Here is a 22,935-nt window from a genome sequence, read left to right as displayed (position 1 = left end):
TGAATCAAATTCATAAATTATGGTGCATTAAATTTTAACAAAGAGTGACTACATATGGTGATTAAATATTGGCATTTATAAATGCATTTACAAAATCTTTATACTTAAATTGAGTCACAATTTCAGAATCAAATTGTGGGGGTCAAATGAGTCAGTATACATGACATCAACTCTGTTCAGGAGGCTCATCTGCGATTCTGATATTTATGTCATAAATACTTAATAAAGTTAAGTTTCACTAACTTAATAAGTTTCACTAACTTAACTTTAAGTGAAATAAATACTGATTATGATGAAAATATGAAATCACTAGTACCTGTGCTCTAAGATTTAGTCGGTTATTTGTTCAATTCACTTTCTGATTTCCAGAACAGAAACTAGCTGAACAGAGCCTCCTAGCTGCTCTGATAAACGAAGCAGAGCAGGGCTACGACCACAGGACAGAAACCAGTAGGAGGCCATCAAAATTGTCCAAAGGAAAAAGGACAGAGACTGGAATGAAGTGTTGCAGGTTGTCAGACGTGACACGTTTTCAAAGACGGGTACATAAGCACAAGAGCAGGTGTGGTGGGATGCAAAGCTGGATATACAAGTCTGGGGCAAGAGAGAAGAATCAGGTTGCAGGTTTCTATTTAGGAATTAACAGTGTATTCACGGTATTATACATGGGAAACCAGCAGAAAAATTAGAAAAAGAAAATTCATCCGGTAAGTGCTTCAACAATGAGAACCTACACATTAGAGATTGGACAGAGAGGAAGATAACACAAGAAATGCCAGAATGTGGAAGCAAAAAAAATGTAATTTTAACAAAGAGTGACTACATAAAATGCTCCAGAGAGAAAGGCTAGAAGAATGCTGATTAAAAGAATAAAGTAGATAGAGATCTTTGAGAGTTGGATAAACAGCTCTTCCAGGAAGTATTCCAGAATAACATCCTCCACCAGTTAGCGTAAATTATGACAGAACAGGAAGGTAAAAAGTGGCATTGTGCCTGTAACAATTCCTAAAGAAAGGAGGTGGTATTTGGAGGATCAGGAGGAGTTATTGGAATTTTTTTTTTAATTTCAGGTATCTGGTACTAAGATATGTTTATATGTAGAGGATAATCATGTCAGAAAGACTCAAAATAACTGCAACATCTAGTGCCTGGAGGTGGTTACACAGATGAAAGTCCCAGATTCAGAAAGAATTTAATAGACGGGAGTGAACTCAAATAAGAATGAGTTGCTGGCTACTCTAGGCCTTATCTTCTTTGCAATAGAAGATACTGAGGTATGTTGTATATCAGTTAATTTCAACAATAGTATAAGTTCCCTAAACTCACTTATGGCATAACATGAGCTTTCTTTATCTCTTCAAAAATATATAAATGATTAAGGTTCAATCAGTAGGATATACAGCAATGGCACCACTTACCCAATCTTGGTGGCATCTTTCTTCAATCAAACATACCAAATTCTAGATGGAACACTCTTAGGATCTGGGAGTGTTTCCCCCAGTATAAATGTACTTTTCAGAGGATGCAAAACAGTTTCTGCACTGATTTAGCCACAATTCATTGCATTTCCCCCATTTACACCTTCTATGGGAAAATGGAATTTGTATAAGATCTCTAACTGAGAAGACAAGGTTTATGAATAAGAACATAACTCAGCTCATACAGAGCAAAAAATTATTTTGATCCATGATACAGTTTGAGGCAGAAGAATTCACTGATATTTGGGTGACAAAATGATGGTTGCCTTCTACATTTTCCCAAAATATGTTCCACTTTTTATCTCAATTCTAAGGTTAGAAAAGTATAAATAGAACTTGCAAAGTACTCTCTTAAAAATATTATATTGCCTGCCAAACTACATTGTAGAATCATTTGCAGATTAAAAAAAAAAGTGTATGTGAAAGAACTTTGATGCTGTGAATGTTATATAAATAGAGAGCAAGTACTTTAAAGTGGCAAAATCAAAGCACACAAAAAATAGTGGTATTTGAGTATGGAGGAAGAAAAAACATATATAATAACTTATAAATTTATTAATTGACATATAATAATTATGCACAATTATTGGGTACAGTGTGAAGTTTTAATCTTTGCATACACTGTAAAAAGATGCAAGTTAATTAACATGACAGTTACTTCACCATGGTGGCCACAGCTCAAAATAATGCCACAGTTCAAATGTTCTAGTAGATCTTTAATATTCTCACCATCTTGTTAGTGGAGGATTTGGGATCCAAGTAACATTGAGTGTCAGGGCACAAAAGTCCATATTTGTGACTCTCCGGGCAATATGGGTACACAAAAGCTGAGCAACTGTAGAAGACAATGCTGCCCAGATTTTTATTTGCACATGAGCCACCTGAGAAATGTGAAACTTGTGAAAAATGCAGGTTCTGCTTCAGCAAGCCTGGGGCAGCGCTGGAGTGTCTACATCTCTAACTCCCAGGGGCTGCCCAGACTGCTGAGTTTCAGACCACAGATCAGTGAGTGGCAAGGCTGCACTGCACGGGCTCAGCTACAGAGAGAGCTAGACACACGACAGGATGGGGTGAAATACTCAGTGTCAGGAAAACTCGACTGTGGAGATTTTTCATAAAAAGACTGGATTAAGGCTTGTGTGTGTCACAGTCATAGGCTGAGATGGAAAGATGGAAGCATAAGAGGTGTATTGGGTAAAAGAAGCAGTAAATTACCAGTGGCTACAAGATGCTCTTCCTGGGCAAGTCTTTCAAAAGCCCAAAGTAAGGAACTCCCTTCAGAAATGAGAAATCTGCTCCTTCAAAGAAGAACCTGACAACCTTCAGGTAGCAGTTTCTTGTACTTAGGAACTATGTAGGTGTTTCTAGATTTTGAAAGAAGCGTATATTTTTTAATGGATAAACTAATGTGTATCTTAATCCAACTCAGTGCTAATTTTATCACTTACCAAAGACTTGTTCCTCAACAGACTTGTCAGATGTTTGTTCTAGGAAAAAGCACAAAGGGCAAATAAATATTTATAGGGGTTGGTGACCTTGGAGTTCAGTACCCATTTCTCCCTGTCCTAAAACATTCTTTATGGTCCTTACAGTTACACAAAGAATAATGCAACTTCATTTAGACTGCTGGAAAAAATATAGTCATCCTTCCATACCTAGTGGAGATTGGCTGCTTGGAGGATTCCCTGTATACAAATTCCAAGAATTCTCAAGTCCTTTACACAAAACAGCAGAATACATTTTGCCTATCTTCCCTTTTATTTTAAATCTATTCTCGCATATAATACCTAATATAATGGGAATGTTATATATAAATGGTGACCGTATGGATTATTAAGTGTATAAAGACATCTAACATCCTTGTAAGCCTCACTCTATAGCATACGTCAGTAACTACATAATGTTTTTGATTCAGGTTTGGTTGAATCTGCTCACGAGACCTGATGATGGAGTGTGGGATGTGGGGGTGTGATGCCTGTATAGTAACCAAAGCCACTGATAATAAGTATTTAATCTTACAAAACTAACCAAAAATAAAGGCAAGAAGTGCAGGATGGATGCAACTTGAGAAGGCAGTAAATACGGCTGTTAACTGTCCCATTTTGATCCAATCTTATACAACATAGGTCATTTGCACAGACTCAAAAAATTCATCACACACAAAATTTATCTCACAATAAAATTTATCACAAAATAAAATAAAATAAATAAAATATCACAAAATAAGGCACTTTTTAACTTTCCTTTTCTGTTCCTTTTTTAAATCTCAAAATAAACATTAGTCATGAAAAACTTAATATATATATACACTAAGAACTTTTAATGATTTGCACAATACCCAATGTAGACCACGGAACAAAAGATAAAATGCAAGGGCCCCAGCTGGACCAAAGCATAGGAGTCTTCAGGTTACATAAATTTCCACATGGCACCCAGGAATGTGACTTCTTCAATTTGGAAGGCACAGCTCTGGTTATTTGGGACCATGCATGTTGGAGGGTTGCTCCACCAGAAGCAGTAACAGCGTTCTAATACGTCAAACATCACACAGGTTAAACAGAAATGTTCAAACTTCCAATGAACACTGCATTCTCCAGTGCTTTATCAACTGGCAAACTCAGTAAAACCACTGAAAGGAATTCCTACTATGGACTTGCTAGGCACAAATGACACCACCGGGGCTCATCATGGATACTTTTCATAAAGCTCTAATGTGACAAATTATTAAGAGTTCATTTGGAATAAAGATTCCAGGAAAGTGAATATTCGTAAATTGTGTTCACTGGGAAACATAACAATAACTAGAAAAAAACAAATTTTGCGTTTCAGTGTATCATGTGTTGTGCTTCATTGTCATGACTTCTGATGTTCAAACACTTGAAGTACTTATTACAATCAGTTTCACTTCAAAAATGGGAATTTGGGGGGGAAAGGGAGAGGGGGGAATTAAGGCTCTCAAGGATCACATAAACCTAGGATCCAATCCTTCCTCAGATTCACTCTGTCAGTAGTGTGGGATCTGGAATTTAAATTGAGCTCTTTAGGTCTCAAAGTCCAACTGCAGCTAATACAGTAATTATTGGCCTGTAGTAGGAGCCAAATTACCACAAAAATAAAGATGACATAAAATGTTTTCAGGAATGCCCTTTTTGTACGCACACACCTAAAAACTAACAATACTGTCTCCCATTCACTAGGACAGTAGATCTTGGAGAACAAAGACTTCGTAGTTATGATTTAGAAAACCAAACTAAATGTCCAAAGTATTTTTTAAATGGCTGTCTCTTGTTTGTTTCATTTGAATGTGCAAGGGCATGTGTCTACAGTGTACCTGAGAGGTACACTAAATGTTCAGATGTGTAGACTTGCCTTTACTATCCCAAATATATTCAAGTACCATATAGTGTGAACTCAGTGCTCATATTAAAATGTCACATGCCACCATGCCTTTCTATCACACACTTCTCATCAAATGCGACCTGATATCATGATGGTAGTCAGCCTGTTGCTACTGTAACAACAAAAATGATTATCCTATGCTCCAGTGACCTTGTTTGGAGTTCTACCTGATTCAGTCCGCAGAAAAATATAATGAAGAAAATACAGAAAAAGACAACAGAGAAAGGGTCAGGAAAAGCATTCCACATATGAAGCACTTCGCACATGACAGAAAAAAGGTAGTAATGATGACCATGAGGAGGGAATCATAAAGATACAGAGCACCTGCTTTGTTCTAAAATGTTGCACCAGGGTCACAAAGAAATAACAGGACCCTGTCCCTTCTTTGGAATAGGTTTTAGTCTAGTGAGTAGGAAAATCGTACCATATATTTTGAGGCATCAAGAATGCACGAAGTGCCATCATAATAAGATATTGGAAAAACTAAGGAAACCTGATTACCAAAGTACAGACTATGACAGAAGTTTCAGGGATTCAAATTGAACTGTAGATCTAATAGCTTCTCCCATTTTTCCACCCTGGATTCATAGTTTAAGCCAGTTTAATCCAGGTCCATGAAACTATGAGAGCAGATTAGATAAAACAATGACATTCAATGTCTTAGTCATCCTGATATACTACTGTAAGCATACGTTGAAGAGGAAGAGGGTCTCAAAGTCAGTGAAACTGGAAGAACCAAATACAGCCATGAAGTAGGCTATGAAAGATTGTTTAATGCCAAGAAGCTGGTCAGTTCTCCACTTCACACATATTCATCTGCCTTTGGAGAATGTCTGATGATATTTTCCCCTCTAACGACTGGAGGAAAGCAACAAGTCACACTTCAGTACAGGTTTAGCAAGCCAAGAAGAGAAAAAGTATGTCGGTCATCTGACTGATGAACTGAAGTATCCAATGAATTGAAGATAAGGATTAAAGATTGAACGTAAGGATTAAAAAGTGAAGGTGAGACAGATAAAGAACTTGAGGGCCTTCTCTTTCATACTCTCTGAGCCATGATGGTGTCCATTCACAATATATAAAGAGAATGAAAACATTATCCTCAATTAAAAATAAGAAAATTCTATTGTGTCCCCAAAGAGGCAAGAAATAGGAGGAAGGAGAGGACCATAAAAATAAAGAGGAAAAATGATCATTATCTATGTACAGATTTACTTTAATGGAAATTTTTCTGAAATAGTTTCCATCTTTCTTCTGAATAGCTGCCATCCCACAATGATATATATTAGTTTCCCTTTGCCATGGCGTTTTGGAATGTGTGTCAAAATATAGCTGTCACCTCATCAAAGCCTACATACTTAAATAACCATGTTCTCTGTTGAATGACAATTGACCATGATATATGAATTCTGTAAGATTTTTCATCTTGACCTCCAAACGAGTTGAGAATGACAGTTTTTAGCATGCCTTTGATATTTAATTACACTGAGCTTGATGATGCAAAATGAAAAAGGACTTGATGAGGAAAAAGTAAAAAGATAACATAGCACTTCAGACTACTATTCATGCATAAAAATATGGAATTTTTAATGCACTGATACTGTTGTTTTGTTGTCTAAATCCTTTAAGTGCAAGGACCCGGGTCATTTTATTTTACATCTCTAGTTCATAATATGGTACCAGGCACTAAGGTACTATGCATTCAATAAATCCCTGCTGAATAAATAAAATAAATGGATTTCATTGAGCGAGAGGAAGGAGAGGTAAGCTCTATTACTACATAGAACAAAGAGGAGGATCCATGATGAAAGGCTTCCACGAGGGGACCTTGGGTCCTCTCAAACATTTTGATCACATCACTCTACACTTTGAGCCAAAGCAATGCCTCAGAATCCTTCTAGATTACAGCAGACACAGCAGCTGCACTCTAATCAAAGTTGTTATTTGAAGTGAAACTATTTCCTATCCCTAAAATAGTGGTCTCTATCAGATAAACTATAAAGAGATAGCAACTTTCCCAAAGTTGTCCTCTGACATCATATTAACAATTCTGGTCACTAAACTTCTGGAAATATGCATATTTTAGAGTTTGTTATTTTTGTCATCTTGTCCTACAAGTTAAAACTCACATCTTTCAATGGTTTATTTCCACCAAAGCTCGTGTGGAGGCTTGGTCCCCTATGTGGTCAAGTGGAAGGGGTTTTAATCATGCAGGCAAAGCTGTCATGAGTGATTAATTTTTCTATGGTTTGGATCTAGAGTATCTTCTGAAGGACCACGCATTAAAAGCTCACTCCCTGGAGTGGCACTATCTGGAGGTGCAACACCTTAGTGTGGCAGTGTTTCGAGGGAGGTTTTAGTAATTCAGGGAGTGCCCTCAAAGGGCACTGTAGGACCATTCTCTCTGGCTTGCTCCACTATGTACTCCCTCCATAAGGTGCCCACGCAGAGTCAAAACAATGAGGCCAATCATTTGTAAACTGAAACCTCTAAAACTGGAGACCAAAACAAACCTTTTCTCTTCATAAGGTGTTTGATCTCAGCTATTTGTTACAGGACCAGGGATCTCACTAACACAATGTTTTTCTCTTATGAGTTCTCATTGTGGAGTAGTTGCCACAAAAGAAGGTTCTTATAAAGTCAGCAGTCCCTGATACTTGGCCTCTTTTCTTTGTTTGCCTTTCTACTCTCCACCATGAATCGAAGCATTGTGAGGCCAATTGTCTGGATTACAGTCTGAAGCAGCTCAGACGAAAGAGCTCAGTGACAGAGTTCAGAGTTTGAAAGGCAGAGAGGCCTAAAATTAGTGAACAAAATGTCAGAAACATCACAACATAAAATGTTCCAATAATACATAGTTAGGGTTCCAAAATATGGGAAAGGAGGAACAGGAAGATATGTTTAACCTGATAGAAACATTACAGAAATACATGTGCATCAGAGTATCACATGGTTCCCCATAAGTGTATAATCTTTATATTATTACAGTTTAATTTAAAACATAATTTAATAGTTTAATTTAAAATAAACACACAAATAAATTTTTCCAAAAAAAGAAAAAGAATGAAGAAATATGGATAAAATTTTTCCAAGTAAAGAACACTATAAACTCACAAACTCAATAATCTCAACAACCACCAGCAGAATAAGCATGAAAAAGCACAAATATCAGGAAAATTTACAATCAAACAGATGAAAAATGGCAAGTAGAAAATAAAATCTCCGGAGCATCCTGAGAAAGACACATACACAGAGGAAGAAGATAAGAAACAACAGAAGCACCTCTTGTGAGATCTAAGACAAGGTGACATCTGTAAAGTGTCAAAGGGGGATAAAGTATTGTTAACATGAAATTCTAGAAATCTTTTAAAAATGAAGACAAAATAAAGACTTTGATCACACCAGCAAAGTGAAAAATTGATTGTCAGAAGATCCGTATGCTAGCATTAAAGGAAGCAGAAGGAGACTAATACCAAATACAATTTGGATCTAAATAAAGGAATTTAAGACAACAGAAAAGGTAAATATATAGATGAATCTAAAACAGATTTCTGTTTTTCATCTCTCGAAATGAGAAATAGGCTGCTTATAGCAAAAATACTAGCATTGTATTGTAGGTCAATAACACACATGAAATTTAAATGTGTGAAAATAATGAGATCAAGGACAGGAAGAGGGTAATGGATATATTGTATTGTAAGAGTCTTATGCTAAACACAGAGTGGCATAACATTATCTGATGACATCAAAGAGGTGTACACCCTGAACCTTAGCGCAATCATTGCTATGTTTTGAATGTCTGTCTTCAGCCCCTCAGATTCATATGCTGAAACCCTAACCTACGCAATGGAATTAGGAGATAGGGCCTTTCATTTGGGTCCTAGAAGCAAAGCTTTTATGAATGGGATTAGTACCATTATTTTAAAAACAAGCCCCAGTGAGATTCCTCAGTCTTTCTGCCATGTGAAGGCATAATAAGAAAAGCATCATTTATGAAACAGGATGTAGACTGGACACGAAATCTGCCAAAGCCTTTATCTTGGAATTCCCAGCCTCCAGAGCTGTGAGAGACAAACCCTGCTGTTTAGAAACCATCCAGTCTATAAAGGTTTGTTCCCAGTAGTCAAAATTGATTAGGACCACAACTAGAAGAGCAAACGAAAGTGTAGCCATTAAATCATTGATGGAGATAAAAGGGAGTAATAAAAAATGCTAATTAACAAAAGCAGGAAAGAGGAACACAGAAGAGATGGTACAATAAAACACAAAGAGCAAGGATACTGTTTAACAAATTCAGCTCCATGGACAATTAGATTAAAAGTAAACTAAGCATTTCAACTATAAAGCAGAGTTTGTCAAGTTAAATCAATTTTTTGAAAAGCAAGGCATGACCACTTGCTCTTCATAAAATACAAATCCTGTGTTTAACTAGTTTTTCTTTCTCTTTCACTTCCCTCTCTCTCCTCTCTTCTCTGTCTCTGTCTCTGTCTCTCTGTCTCTCTCTCTCTCTCTCTCTCTCTCTCTCTCTCTCTTTCTCTCTCTCTCATCTAGATAGGGGAGTAGCTGCTGTTCCTGTAGATTAATGATACCAGATTCTGGTCACACACTAAAATTGAAGACTTTTTTTTTTTAATTTAAGTTTAGTTTTGTTAGTGCTTATTGGCTTATAAAACATTGAGTTTCACTGTGGTAATTTCATATATCCATTAACATATTTTGACCATGGTCTTCTCTCCATTACCCTTCTTTATATCTCTTTCCCCTCACTTATTTTCTTCCTCTTCTCTAATAATTAATTTTTCTGTATAAATGTCTTAATTTTCTGGATTTCAGTGCTTTGAAGAGAGCTGGTAGGTTTTGGGATTACTGTGGCATGTACAGTTTTCTTCATTTAATACCAAGAAATACATTTCTGTTTATATAGTTAACACTTTTTTCTCAGTAATTGTATGGACTGATGTATAAAGGGATTTTGCATACCAAAAGCTAAACATCACCTTTCCTGTTCTTTGATTTCATCTGTCACTATCAATCAAGGGAAACAGTTTATAACCCAGAATGTTCCAGTTGGAACACTCAAAATACCAAGACCTTAAAAGTTTCATTCCTTTTACTTCCGTAATATGAATCTTATTCAATAAGAGATAATGAATAAATTCAAAGATTTTGCAGAAATGAAAATAGTAAGCATGAGAAATGAACTCTTTGGAATTTAATATAACTTTGAAGTTTTTGAGGGGGAAATTGCTTTTATTTTTTTTTCATGGGACTACTTTCAAATATAATGTGGTTCACTTCAAATATTTCTCTTTCAAAACACAACTATTTATCATGAAATAGCTTTAAAATGGTAATTATGTTCATGTAAAAATTTAATGATGTATTACAAAGTCATTTTGTACTATTTTAATTAGCATACATAGAACGTGGCAGGTACTTCTAATCTAAAACTCCTGACCCTACAGGTGCTACAGGAAACCACTGAGGTCTTTTAGATACCCTTTCAGCCTGAAGACTGCAACCTGAGAAGGCAGAAAAGCAGCAGGTCTCTTTTTTCTAGATATAAAAGTGTACTAAATGGTAGACATTTTATTGTAGGCCATAAGCCACATGTGAAAAAGCACGAATGAGTGACAGCCACATTAAACTTGTTTTGATTTTTCTCCCAACAGAAGAGGATCGCCAGTGAGCTACTGCACTGTGGAGTGCTGTGGCTTCAGAACTGGACTCAGTAGAGCCATAGCGGTCCAGAAATTTTCTAGGGAGTTCCTCTTCTTTTTCTAAGATCCCTGTTTTTCCTGCAGCTTCTGAAGGGAGCACTTTCTGACCCCTCATTTCCCACACGTCATTAGATTGTTGCTGCCTTTCCAAGTGGGGCTCAAAATATAAGAGGGAAAAGAAAAGCCTTCAGGTAGATAGAATTTTTGCATATGAACTTCATCTGAAATTCCTAAAAGCCCGTGGGATACAAAAGTAAAAATTGCCATTTATCAGAAATCTACCTGAGATGAATACTTCTATTTGCTTGGAGGGAAAAATAAAAGTACCTTGATGAACAACTTGTGGGTGCAGCACATATCAGGGATCACCACAAAACTTCTATTCATGTGACCAGAAAAGGGAATGAGGAGAAAAACAGCAACTGAATAATGTGGTCACACTATGACCTCCCTCACATACTCAGTGAAATTATTACACTCAAGAAATATTTGAAGAAAGAGAATTTGGGTTGAATGTGTGTGTGTATGTGTGCACACACATGCACACACGCTCTTAATAATCAGATGAGCTTTTTATCCAAAGTCTGATGTAAAATTTGGACAGCATTATGGAAAAGGAAATGTCCTTTCTGGAGTAAAAACTGATGTGACTTGCTGTTTCCAGGTTAGAGTTGCCAACAATTCTTCTAAGAGTCAGGCTTTGCTTCAGTTAACTATGGACACACCTGAATCACTTGCAAAACTGTCAACTGATCATGGGTCAGGAGAGAGCCTTCATTATGTCCTCATCTCGCCCCTTAGACAGTGTCTCCCACTCGGAAGGCCTTTCGTGAGCTACTGTGCATAAACAAATAAAAACACTACAGTCTTTGGGTAAGTTTCTTCACCAGAAAATACTTGTGCTGATAAAACTTAGAAAATAAAATCTAATGTATTTAGTGTCAGTGAATAATCAGTATCTCAAACCAACCTATTCCACACACAACTGTAGTCATTAGCCATGCTCTGACTAGGGAAAATGTTCACATCACTAACAGAACTGGAGGTCAGAAACAAGGCTTTGGAGTCTGGAGCCAGTTCTACAAGGTAAGAAGCTATTAGAATATGTGGCAGTTTCATGATACCGTAAGTGTATGAGTGAAGACATATTTGCTCCATGGACAGGTAAGGAAAGTGGCTCAGAAAGCTATGTGAATCTTTCCAGGATGCACAATGATTAATGCCAAAGGGAAATCTGAGCTCAGATTCTGACTGTAGTTGTAGCTGTGCACAGCTGTGTTCTACTACAGACTGAGTTCGCGGAAACCAGCCCGCCTCTATTTCTGCCACCTTTATGGCTAATTTAAAACCAACAAAAAACAAAATAGTAAAGCCTCCCTTCTGTTTTCCCTGCTGTGAAATTCTCAAGGTTTAAATTAGTTCCATTCATTGGCATTAAATCTCGATTCTTTCCTCAAACGCTTTTTTCTGCGTAGGCTGGAAGACAGCATTCTCTGGGGTGGGTGGTGTTATTCAAGCTGCCTGGAAGAGAACAGAAACAGTGCTCTGTCTGTACTCGATGGAATGAGCACCTGTAGCAATTTCTCTCACACAGCAAGCTCATGTGCACACTGTAAACCAATCTGCTTAGTAAGGTCAAGCTTCCTCGGCAAACAATGAAGCACAAACATCTCCTACTGCCCTTTCCTATGGGTGCTGAAATTAAATTAGGTGTCAGTCTGCCTGCTCTGTGTGTCTTCCACCAACTCAGCTGCAGCCAGCAGAAATACTGATCTAACATACAACAAGAAAGTTAATATTTTTCAACTCCTGCTTAGCTTTGGATTATTTCCCCTAAAGGGTCTATTTTTATTCAAATATTTCTAATCCTATAACCTGACAAAGGTCTATGAGTCAAGAATTTTAAGAGATGGGATTTTTGCATCCTATTTTAGTTTACTACCATCCTGTTAATGACCAAAGAAGCCGGAATTCAGTGTAAATATGTACCAGGCTCTATTTGCCTTGCATCCTGCTTGGAAATTGCTAGCGGTTCCACATTTCCTGTTCCCAGAACACACTTATCTGTTCACTAGCTGTCAGAGTAAGTTCATAGCACTGAGTGACACTACCAGGAAGCCTGGGATGGGCCTTGCTCAGTATGCAGCACAGAAACACTCACGTACCCATTATGCTGAAACTTTGCCAACAACCTGTTAACCAGTTATAATTAACTGCTGTTTTCCATTTAAAGCACCATCAATTTCCTACGGTTTGTTGGTCAGGGTATAGGAAGCAACGATATCAAGCGGTTAGAAAAGGTCTGCTTTGCTGGAAGCTCATTGTTAAGTCTTTAGAGAATTTGAACTTGAGAGTGGTATGTGTCACTTTGGTTCCACATCTTTTTATAAAAGTCATGCATTTCAAATACTTAGGGTCACACTTCCCAGAATTCTTAAGAATTTTAATATATCTGTTTGCTTAAAGGTTCTACCCACAACATTTTGTTTGTTTGCTTTTGCTTTGCCTGCAGAGGTTTGGTTTTGTTTCTAAAGATATTATATAACCCTGAACATACAGAACTGACAACCTTTACCCAACAGTTATACATTAACAAATTAAGAAAGAGCTCCCCACTCCCTACCATATTTTTAAAGTTTTTCCTTAAGAGGGTTTTAAATATTTGTTGGATTGCTTGCTTTTCCACAGCAAATTCCTTCCAGTAACAAGAACTGGAGTCCACTGGCAGTGATACGACAAGTTAATAGAGAAGATGTATTTAGTTTTGTGAGATATGCCTTAGGTGTGAACACCTCAGAAGACAAAAGATGAAATGTTAAAATGTCAAGAAAAATTTTGCTTTCAAATAATATGTTCTCCTGAATCAAACTGTAGGGAGTATGATTTTAAGTTCAGTGTCTCACTGTAGTAGTTTTCTTGTAAAGAACACATACAGTGAAGAATTTAGTGAGCCAACTGTGGTCAGGAGATAACAAAGATACACAAAAAAAATCCACTTCAAAATTACAGGCAACTGGAAAATACTAAATACATTTCCCCCAAAACAGAAACCATTTGGTAGTAGAAAGTGTTTAAAATAATAACTGTTCCATTAAATTCAACTCCCCTCCATCCTCGGGGTTAAACCCATAGCCTCTGCACTAACTGTATCCCCGGTCCCATTTTTATTTTTCATTTTGAGACAAAGTCTCACTAAAGTTGCTAAGTTTCCCAGACAAGCCTCACATTTGCAGTCCTCCTGCCTCAGCCTCCCACGGTGCTGAGGTGACAGGTGAGTGCACCTTGCCCCGCTGGGATCACTTTTTAAAATCCGATTTCACTTTCCTTTCCTTTAAATTTCCTTATTTAAAATTTATCTTTATCTCTTATAGCTCTTTAAGCACAATTTGGGAGTAGACAGTAGATTAAGGTATTAACCAGGTAAAAGAGGACACAAAAGGCACAGGAAAAAGACAACAAAGCACTGCTCAGAAGCAGCCCGACATGGGAGAGGACAGCTAGGGTTCCAGCACGCTCTGTGCACACATAAGGAGCTTTATTAGGCTTTTGATGGTCGATTGGTTGAACAATAAAAGGAATGAACAGTGAACAACTTGGTAGTCTGGAATGGTTAAAATCAGAGAGATGTGGGGGAAATGCATCATGTGGAAGTGGCAGATGCTCAATAAAGCTGTGGAGCCCCAATGAGTGTGAACTTGCAGAAGCATCGCATTTTAAAGGAACGCTGTCAGCAGCCAAGGGGTGGAGGCTTGGGAGGAAAAGACAGAGTCTATGCAGACAATTATCTTCCCAGGAACCCAGGAGCTGTCAAGCAGACAGGCCAACTTAATTAAGAAACCTGTTTCAGATCTGCAAGGTTTGTCCTGGCTGTGCTATTGACAGTCAAGATGATGGGTAGCAGCAGCCCTAGCAGAGACTTCTCCAGCAACACCAGTGCAGCATCAGTGTGCCGTGCTCTGGGCTCTTCTCAGCCTGGGAACTCCAGCAAGTCCAGGCTCTGTCCCGCCATAGAGCAAGAGCAGCAGCACTTTGGACAGAAACCACCAGAAAGAAGTCTTACTGCATCCAACAATCTAGCTTTTTCCTTTACCCCTTCCAGTGTCTCTTTTCTTTCTTTCGGGTGATTTTCTCAGGGTTTTTTGTTTGTTTGTTTGTTTGTTTCTTGTTTTGACCTCCAAGTGATTATATTTGTCTCTAGGGAAATGACACTTGCCCACTTACAAGAAAAGAAGGTACCAGAGAGGTTTTGCTGCTCTTGGAAAATATATTGGACCCCATCCAATCCAACTCCAAAGCACAGTGACCTTAGGGAGCCACTAACTGTCCTACCTACACCTCAGCAGGAGAGGGAGCTGGTCAGAGAGGAGCCATAAAGGACAGCGAGAGTCTCCTGGTGTAGACAGGTTTACAATAAGGACCTCAGACTCAAGGTGCATCCTTACCAGCTTTAGCAACCAAGCAAGTTGTAACAGGGTTTTAATTTTCCAGAGGAAGGAAATTTAACTCTGAAACATGTGCATATGTGAATTTTGTTTTGCTTTTATGATATTCAACTTTTTATTTTACATTCTTATTGAAGTTCGTTGGAAGGCAGGCCAAATAGTAGGGGAAAATGTTGCAGACTATTGAGAAAAGGTTTGAGTTGGAATGGTAGCTCTCCCTATTCCTTCTCCAATTCCTAGTTTCCTTATACATATACTGATACCAGTGCTGATTTCCTCTCCAGATGTAGGGATTTAGAAAAGAGGCATGAAAAGTGCTTGGTTGTTATGGTTGATACATTATGTCAACTTGAGCAGGTTAGAAGTTTAACTGAGAGACTCAGTAGGAAGCCAGGATCCTTACTTTATAAATATCCTCATCCTGTGCAAGAGGACGGCAAGGAGATTTTTTTGAGAGCTACACTGGCCCTGGGCCGGGTGTGGGGAGTTGGGGGTGGCCTGTGTAAAATATAAAGAAGAAGAGGTTGGCTCTTTCCCTGTTTTGCTCTGGCTGCTGCCTTGAAGGTTGCCCCACTGCAATGCCACCCTGCTTTGCAGCCAGCTGATTATGGACTGAAACCTCCAAAAACTGTAAGCTAAATAACTTTTTTCTTTCTTAATTTTGGGTGTTGGGTATTTTTGTATCAGCAATGCGAGAAAAGTAAGCTATTAGTATATGATACAAGCAGTCCATGTATGGTAGGAATTCTTACTATTATGAGGGGAGATCCCAATCTTACCTCAGAAGAACTAATATGGTCATTGGATGGGACAGGATATCATCATTGCCCAAAAATTGATGATGGCATCTTAATGCGATGCTCAGAAAAGGACTGGCTCTATTCTAGTAGTCACTCTTTCAGGTACTAGATATAAACAAGTCAGCACACTAGAAGGCTGAGACAGGAGAATCCCAAATTCAAGCCCAGTGTGGCAATTTAACAACTTAGCAAGACGCTGTCTCACTATATGTATTGCTGGAAACGTAGTTCAGTGTAAAGACTCTTGGTTCAATCCCTAATATGAGTAAAAGGGGAAGGGGGGTAGCAATGATAGGCAGTTTATTAGAAACCCCTTTCTCATTATGGTGATCAGAGACAAAATATCTTTTCCTTAACTATGATATATATTTCTCAAATCCATCTCCTTATCTTTATTCTTCATGTGTATTTTAGTTCAAAACTTACTTTAGATTCATAATATTCCTGGATTGAATTATCTGATCTCTTAACTTCTCTTTCTCTGTTCCCTTTTCTTTCTATTCATTTTATATATTATTACTGATTCATTTTCCTTAATCGCAGTTAGATTTCTATCACATAGACCTAGTCAATGCAAACTCCAATTATTTCCTTAATGGCTTTGAACTGAAATCCAATAATTCAAGAACAGCTGTGCATGATCTGGGCCTAACTGAAATTTCCTGCCTTATCTCTGTGGCTGTCAGTTAAACAGCTTGCTGCTCCATAATACAACCCCATTACCCCATTTTCTCCTCTGCCATCTTTTCCAAAGTGTAACGTGTTTCCTTCCATTTCTATGTGTCTAATGTTTTCTCAGATGCCTTCTCCCCTTGAAGGCTTTCTTTGTCTGCTTGCATCAGCTGTCTTTCACCTCTGAGTTTACCTACAAACTCCTCACCCCTCCCCAAGTCAACCTGAGCACCTGGACAGGCCAGGAATACATCATTTTTATTTTTATAGCTCTAAGAACTTAGAACAGGCTTTCCATGCTACAGAAAACCAATAGTTATTTTCAACTAAGTATATGAATGAGCTAGTTAAAAGTCATTTGGATGTAAATCTATCTGAAAGAAAATAATAAAATTGACACAGAACAAGGAGCCATTTAATCCTACAAAGTGGTATGGCAGAAAACCATATCTAAGCAGCTAGAGCGGGCATTTGTGGGGTTTTTAAAAATGTTTTATTGGCTCTGTATCATCTGAACTCCCTTCCTACAAGTGGACAATTCCTCAGATCTGAAGACGGAAGAGTCTGCCTCTCACTATAAACCTCAAGAGCAAACTCAGTTTCCTGGTGTTTCTATTACCGCAAGCATGGGCACCTGACGTAGCCCTTGGACAAACAGCTGAAGCCACTCAGGACTTAAAATGTGCTGGCAGCACAAAGCAGCAGGCACAGAGGAAAACCAACTCCAGTGGCACCAATGGCAGCAGTGGCGTAGCGTCCCAGTGCACAGTAGCACCGATGCCCAGACAAGCCGCAGGGTCCAGCTCCCAGCTCAGTTCTGCATCTCTACCCTTTGCTTGGGGCTTACTCCCCAGAATTCCCAGCAGCTCTGTTAGTACCCAGATTCCATCCACTGAATCCGTGCCTGTCATCGTCAGCCAAACAGAGAACATGCTGCTCTCCCCCTCACTGGCACCTGATCAGTGCCAGGCTTTCTGACCAGTTAGGAGACCTCTCAGTGCCACAGCGAGATTGTCTTAGCTGGGTCTGCATCCTGCTCATCATTGGAAGTTAACAGCCTGCCATTCTACTTCCATTAATTTTTAGGCCAACATGTTTTAACGTCAGATTGCATGTTGGTCTCCATAAATAACCTATCATTTATTTCTCCCGAACAAATTGATCTAAATTAGAGCTTGCCATGAGGGTACTATGAGATTCAAATCATGCCAAAATACAAAAATGCCTCCTACTATAAATGCCACCAGAATTGGACTGCTTCTGTTTTTGTAGGCTTATAAAATAGTAGCAACCATTATATTTTACATCTCTGCTATGCCTAGAAAGTCAGAATTTTTCTAACAAATGTGCATGATTAATCAAGGCTCAAAGAAACACAAAAATGATATAGCAACATGGCCTAGTGGTTAAAAGCATGGACAACCTTGGGCTGTGGTAGAATCTCGGATGAGTCATTTAATTCCCTGTGCCTCAGTTTTCTTATCTTTAAAATGGGAAGAATAAAGGTGTTGCCAAGAGGATAAAATTAAATATGATACACATTCAATGACTAAATCAGTACCTAGCCCTTAGTAAAAACCATTGAATTGCCTAATTATTATATTCTGTAATCATGTCCGCTCAGAAAAGCTGCTAGACTATGTGGCAATCATGTATGATCTATTGGTCAAATAAAATTCTCTTTCCTTCCAGCCTGTGGTGTAGATAGCGCCCATGTTTCTCTCTCTGACCAGTGAACCAGTCACATACATTAACAGAACGGGTGGTAAACCGGAAGTGAGTCTCTAGACACACCCTGGCAAGGTGCTGAGGGTGCTGAGATGGTGGTGCTGCTGGACCACAATGATCAGTCAGCCGGGTTCTCTGCCACCCTGCTATGGATACGCTACAAGAGCAAGAAATAAAGCTTTTTATTTTAAGCCACTGGCAGTCTGGAGAATGTTCGTTACTATAGCATCACCTTGTCTACCTAATGCAGAAAACAAGCCCTTTGTTTAGATTTTTCAATTAAGTAACATTTTCTCTTCAAGTGAATGGTATCCTCGGAAATTCCTATAGTCGATTAATACCAGCAAAGAATAAGTCGAAGAATTCTAGCTGGGTTTATGATGCCCACAAAAGGTGCTTGATACCAACCTTTTCCTTTGGTATCTGACACTTCATCCTGCAGATTCTGTGGGAATCACTCTCAAAGGGTGTCTTTAAACAAGGTCTAAACTCTGGGAGAAGTTACACATTAATCATTAGTTTCCATGCAGTCAAGTGAATGTGCTTGCCCAATCTCTGTCCAGGAAGAATCGGGATGGGGGAAGTATGCTGGGAAATAAATCTGGAAAAATTATATGTATAGAAGAAACCATGGAGCTGTTAATTATGAAATTATGGAAAGTGCTTTCTAATCTCTAGTGTTCTTTGTCACTTTATATTAAAGAAAGATCAGGCAGCTACAGAGAGTTCTGCAAGGACAGCCTCAGTGAGCTGCTCGCGGTCACTTGGTGAATCATTGCAAAGCTCCTGTCTTTGTCAGGCTTTAACCATCATACCCTGCTGCTTACTCTAAAAGTTCTAACTCCAGGGTCCAAGAACCGTCAAAAGGAAAGAGGCGGCGGAGCAAAAACAGAAAGAAGTGAGGGCTGGGGCTGGAAAGTGAATCTCTTCTAGAGGTCCAATCTTGTTTCCCATCAGCTGGTTACATCAGAGGGTCCTGCATTTTTCCTTTAAGTGGGGTTAGATTTATTTATTCTATTTACCATCGGAAGGTTCTTAACTAACTTATGAGCTTGATCCTTACCTCGGCCACTTATTAGCTGTTTGAACTTGCAATTTTAACAACTTTGTGTCTCAGGTTTCTTCTTGGTAAAATTATGATAGTAGGGAATATTGTGAGAATTACACATAGTGCCTAGCATACAGTATACACCCAAAACTGCAGCACTACGATTTATTTTCAGCATTTCATTTTCAACTGTAGTGGACATTTCCTTGCAAAGCACTCCAAAAGCACTGGCCATACCTCTGAAAGTTCAAGAAGAGAAGTCATAAAAGATTTTCCAAGTCAAGAAGGGCAAAAACTCATTCTTTTTATAATTTTGCTTGAAATGCCAACGTATCAGTTCGTCACCTGAAACCCAGAAGCTATTAGATTTTAGATCTTCCATTTATCCTCATTATATTCTCTGAAAATTGAAGCTTGAACTAGAGTTGGGCCCAGATCAGAGGAGGAAGTTTTCATTTTTTTAATGAGTCTAGGAAACTTAGATTATTATTGATTCCTTATAAGCTCTATAAAAGCCTACTTTTTAAAAATTTATTTATTTTATTTTTAAAAGGATAAAACCAAAGAAAATGTAACAGAATAAAACCAATGAAAACAAACCACTGTACGTGATACAGGACTTCAAAACAATAGGAAATCAACAGCAGTTACCATAATGCCTCTTATTGTCTTCAAAATAGGTGCAGATACCTTCAGACATAGTAAAAATCAAACAAAATGGAACAGAATAGAAGCAATAAAAACAAAACAGTGAGTGCAATAAAGGACTTTAAAACAAGATAATAGTAAATCCAAAATGGCTACCACAGTATGTCGTTATCCCTGCAATAGCTGCCCATGCCATCAGATATAACAAAATCAAACAAAACAAACCAGAACAAAACCCAACCCAACAAAACAGTGAAAATGATATGAGACTCCAAAACAAGATAATATGGAATCAACAATGGCTGCCACCTTCAGAAGGAGATCCCCGCTAGAGGCCACACTGCCTACTGCTATCCTCTGAATAGATCATCAGACCACTGGCCCTAGACCTGCAAGGTCAGTGAAACACCAGAATACCATAAGCATCAAATTGCATTTCATCAGGGGTTGGGGATTTAGCTCAGCGGCATAAGCACCTGCCTTGCAAGCAGGCGGTCGTGAGTTCGATCCCCGGTACCGATAAAAAGGAAAAAGACAAAAAAAAAATTGTATTTCATCTCAGTAGCTATCATTGCAGCCTGTGTTTCTCTGGATCAGCTGGTTGCTTACTGGGGCATGGGAAGAAGGGGATTGGCTCTTGTTGTTTGCCAGCCCACACGCCAGAAGGAGCTGATGATGTCTGGCTGTCCCCCTGCCACGCTGGCCCATGCATCATGCTGGTTCACAGTGAGGGCTTGCTTAATGCCTACTCAAATATGTACTACTTCCGAGCTTCTGTGTTGTATACCCCACAGATCATGTATTCATGCTTTCCCATTGTTAAGATGCAATGAAGTACATGGTGTTTTAATTCATTCCTTTTTTTTTAAATTTTAAAACCAGATTCCAGTCATCATGTCTTCTTCAGTGTCCTATCTTCCATGAAAAATACAGTTGACTCATATATTTTGTCTCCTTCAGGCCCTACATGAGGGCAAGGCTTTGCTGTGTTTAAAAGAAAGTGCTGGAAATAGTGACCACATGCAAAAACAAGAAAATTAAAACTCATCAGTTTTCTATTATGGGCAATCACACTGCCTGTACTCTTCCTGTTTGTGCATCCATTATCCTTATTAGCAACTCAAGGACAGAGACTACATATTAATCTATGTATCTCAAAATTTAGCCTTGTGCTTGATATAGTTGGAACTCTGACAATGTTTGCTAACCCAAATTAAGCTATAGGGTGCAAAATGAGATCTGATCAGATGTCCTCATTGTGAAAGTTGCTAATCCATGTGACTTTGGAAGCTAAATTAGCTTCATCCAAGAGGGTACTATTTAGCATAATAAACTAAACCTGACAGGCATTCCCAGCATAGCACCAAATTAGAAAGATTTATTCAGGAAAAAATAAATGACAGCTGCCACAGGCTATGTACACCACCTGTGCAACTCTGTTATTCCAGTATCTGGTTTTACCTTGGCCTGAAATTGCAAGTGGGAGAACAGTTGTCAATAACCTGAGAGATTATCTACTCAACACTTAACTTTAAGTAGAACAAACAGATGTAGGAGCAATAAATAACTGCAATCAGACATGAAGTTACTACGTGCCAGTAAGATTTTTAATTTTCCAGTCTTCCCACAATACCAAATAATTCAAAGGTGATATATTAAATATGTTTTCGCTACAACATTACTTTGCATTCAGTAAAAGTAGTCATCCAATCCTTAGAATTCTCTCTATAGTTTAAAAGAGGATGCATACCTGAGCCCCACTCTTAAGTATTTTGAGTAAGGAGCTGGAGTTTGGTGACAATTGGATTCACTGTCAAGTTGTGCAGTAACCATTTCTAATACTTAAAAACTAACTACTTCTTAGTCAGATGTAGTGGCATACTTTTTAGTCAGATGTTCCAGCTGTTGGGTAGTTGAGTCAGGATAATTGTCTGACCTTATAAGTTTTGAGACCAGTCTGGAGAATATGAGACCTCATCTCAAAAACAACAGTAAAAACTCTTTCTGAGACTGTTTTAATAGGATGTTCTAGGAAAACAGAAATCATCATCAACCCAAATATTCTTTAATACTTTATACATCCCATCAGGCATCCATACAGGAAAAAAATGCACAGAATGTTCTAAAGTATTCAATTTACATTGTAGCAATTGGACCCGTTAGACGAGCACATTCTAACAAAGCAAGAAACAGGCTCTGGAGTTAGATCTGGATCCGAAATGCCGTGAACTAGGTTCATTTGAAAATGCTTCACCCCCAAAAAAGTGATTTTCCTTAGGTAAAGTAGTAGACCCGTGTCTTTTAGCAAATTTCAAATCCATGGTGTGCATCAGACTCCTAAAACTTAACATAACTCCAAATTTGTAACCACCTGCCTCTCATTTCTCCCACTCATCAACCTTTGGGAACTACCTTTCTACTTTCTGACCCTTTTAACCCTTCTTTTTTTTTACTTTAATTAGTACATGTTTTCAGTACATAATGATTACACTCACCGTAGCAGACACATAATACATTTAACTCCCTTCTTTTCCCCTCTCCCTCCACCCACTTTTGTTTTTCCACATCGGATTCATTATTTATGTTATAAGATCTTATAAACTTCATTATATTATCCATACTGAAAACAAGATTAACAGGCCAAAAAATAGTAGAGCTAAATATTTTCCTCACAGCTGATAACTACATGAAGAGCTGGATAGTTTGATTGTGATACTCATTTCACAGTGTGTACAATATATAACACCCAAGGTATACAACTTGAATATATATCATTTTGGTCAATTTTATCCCAAAAAAACTGAAACTAGGAATAACAAAGGAGTGGATCCGTGTCTTAACTCTGATTTATTTGAAGAATATTTATGAACATCTACTGTGCCAGGCACTATATTGTATAACTGTGAAAACAAAGACATGGGCCTCACTGGTTTTCCATCTCTCATAGCTCTCTGACATAAAGGAATCCACAGGAACTGTCAGGTGAGCTATGTGGTCAAA

The 22,935-nt window shown here is 38.2% G+C and overlaps 1 protein-coding gene across 2 annotated transcripts in view; it reads right to left on the bottom strand.

Moving 5' to 3' along the window:
- Slc44a5 (solute carrier family 44 member 5) overlaps window positions 1-22,935 on the bottom strand; it is a 373,608-nt gene that overhangs the window by 187,452 nt on the left and 163,221 nt on the right. The window contains exon 2 of one of the 2 annotated variants that reach the window (XM_063258189.1): window positions 2,927-2,965. The exons of the other annotated variant lie outside the window; for it this stretch is intronic. Within the exon in view, the coding sequence (XP_063114259.1) occupies window positions 2,927-2,965 (39 nt within the window). The remainder of the gene's footprint in view (window positions 1-2,926; window positions 2,966-22,935) is intronic. 2 annotated transcript variants of the gene reach the window in all.

The sequence above is a fragment of the Cavia porcellus genome, unplaced genomic scaffold, assembly GCF_034190915.1.
Source record: "Cavia porcellus strain 051 isolate PalLab524CR breed Dunkin Hartley unplaced genomic scaffold, mCavPor4.1 scaffold_1, whole genome shotgun sequence".
NCBI lineage: Eukaryota > Metazoa > Chordata > Mammalia > Rodentia > Caviidae > Cavia > Cavia porcellus.
This window is presented reverse-complemented; position numbering and strand designations above follow the sequence as displayed.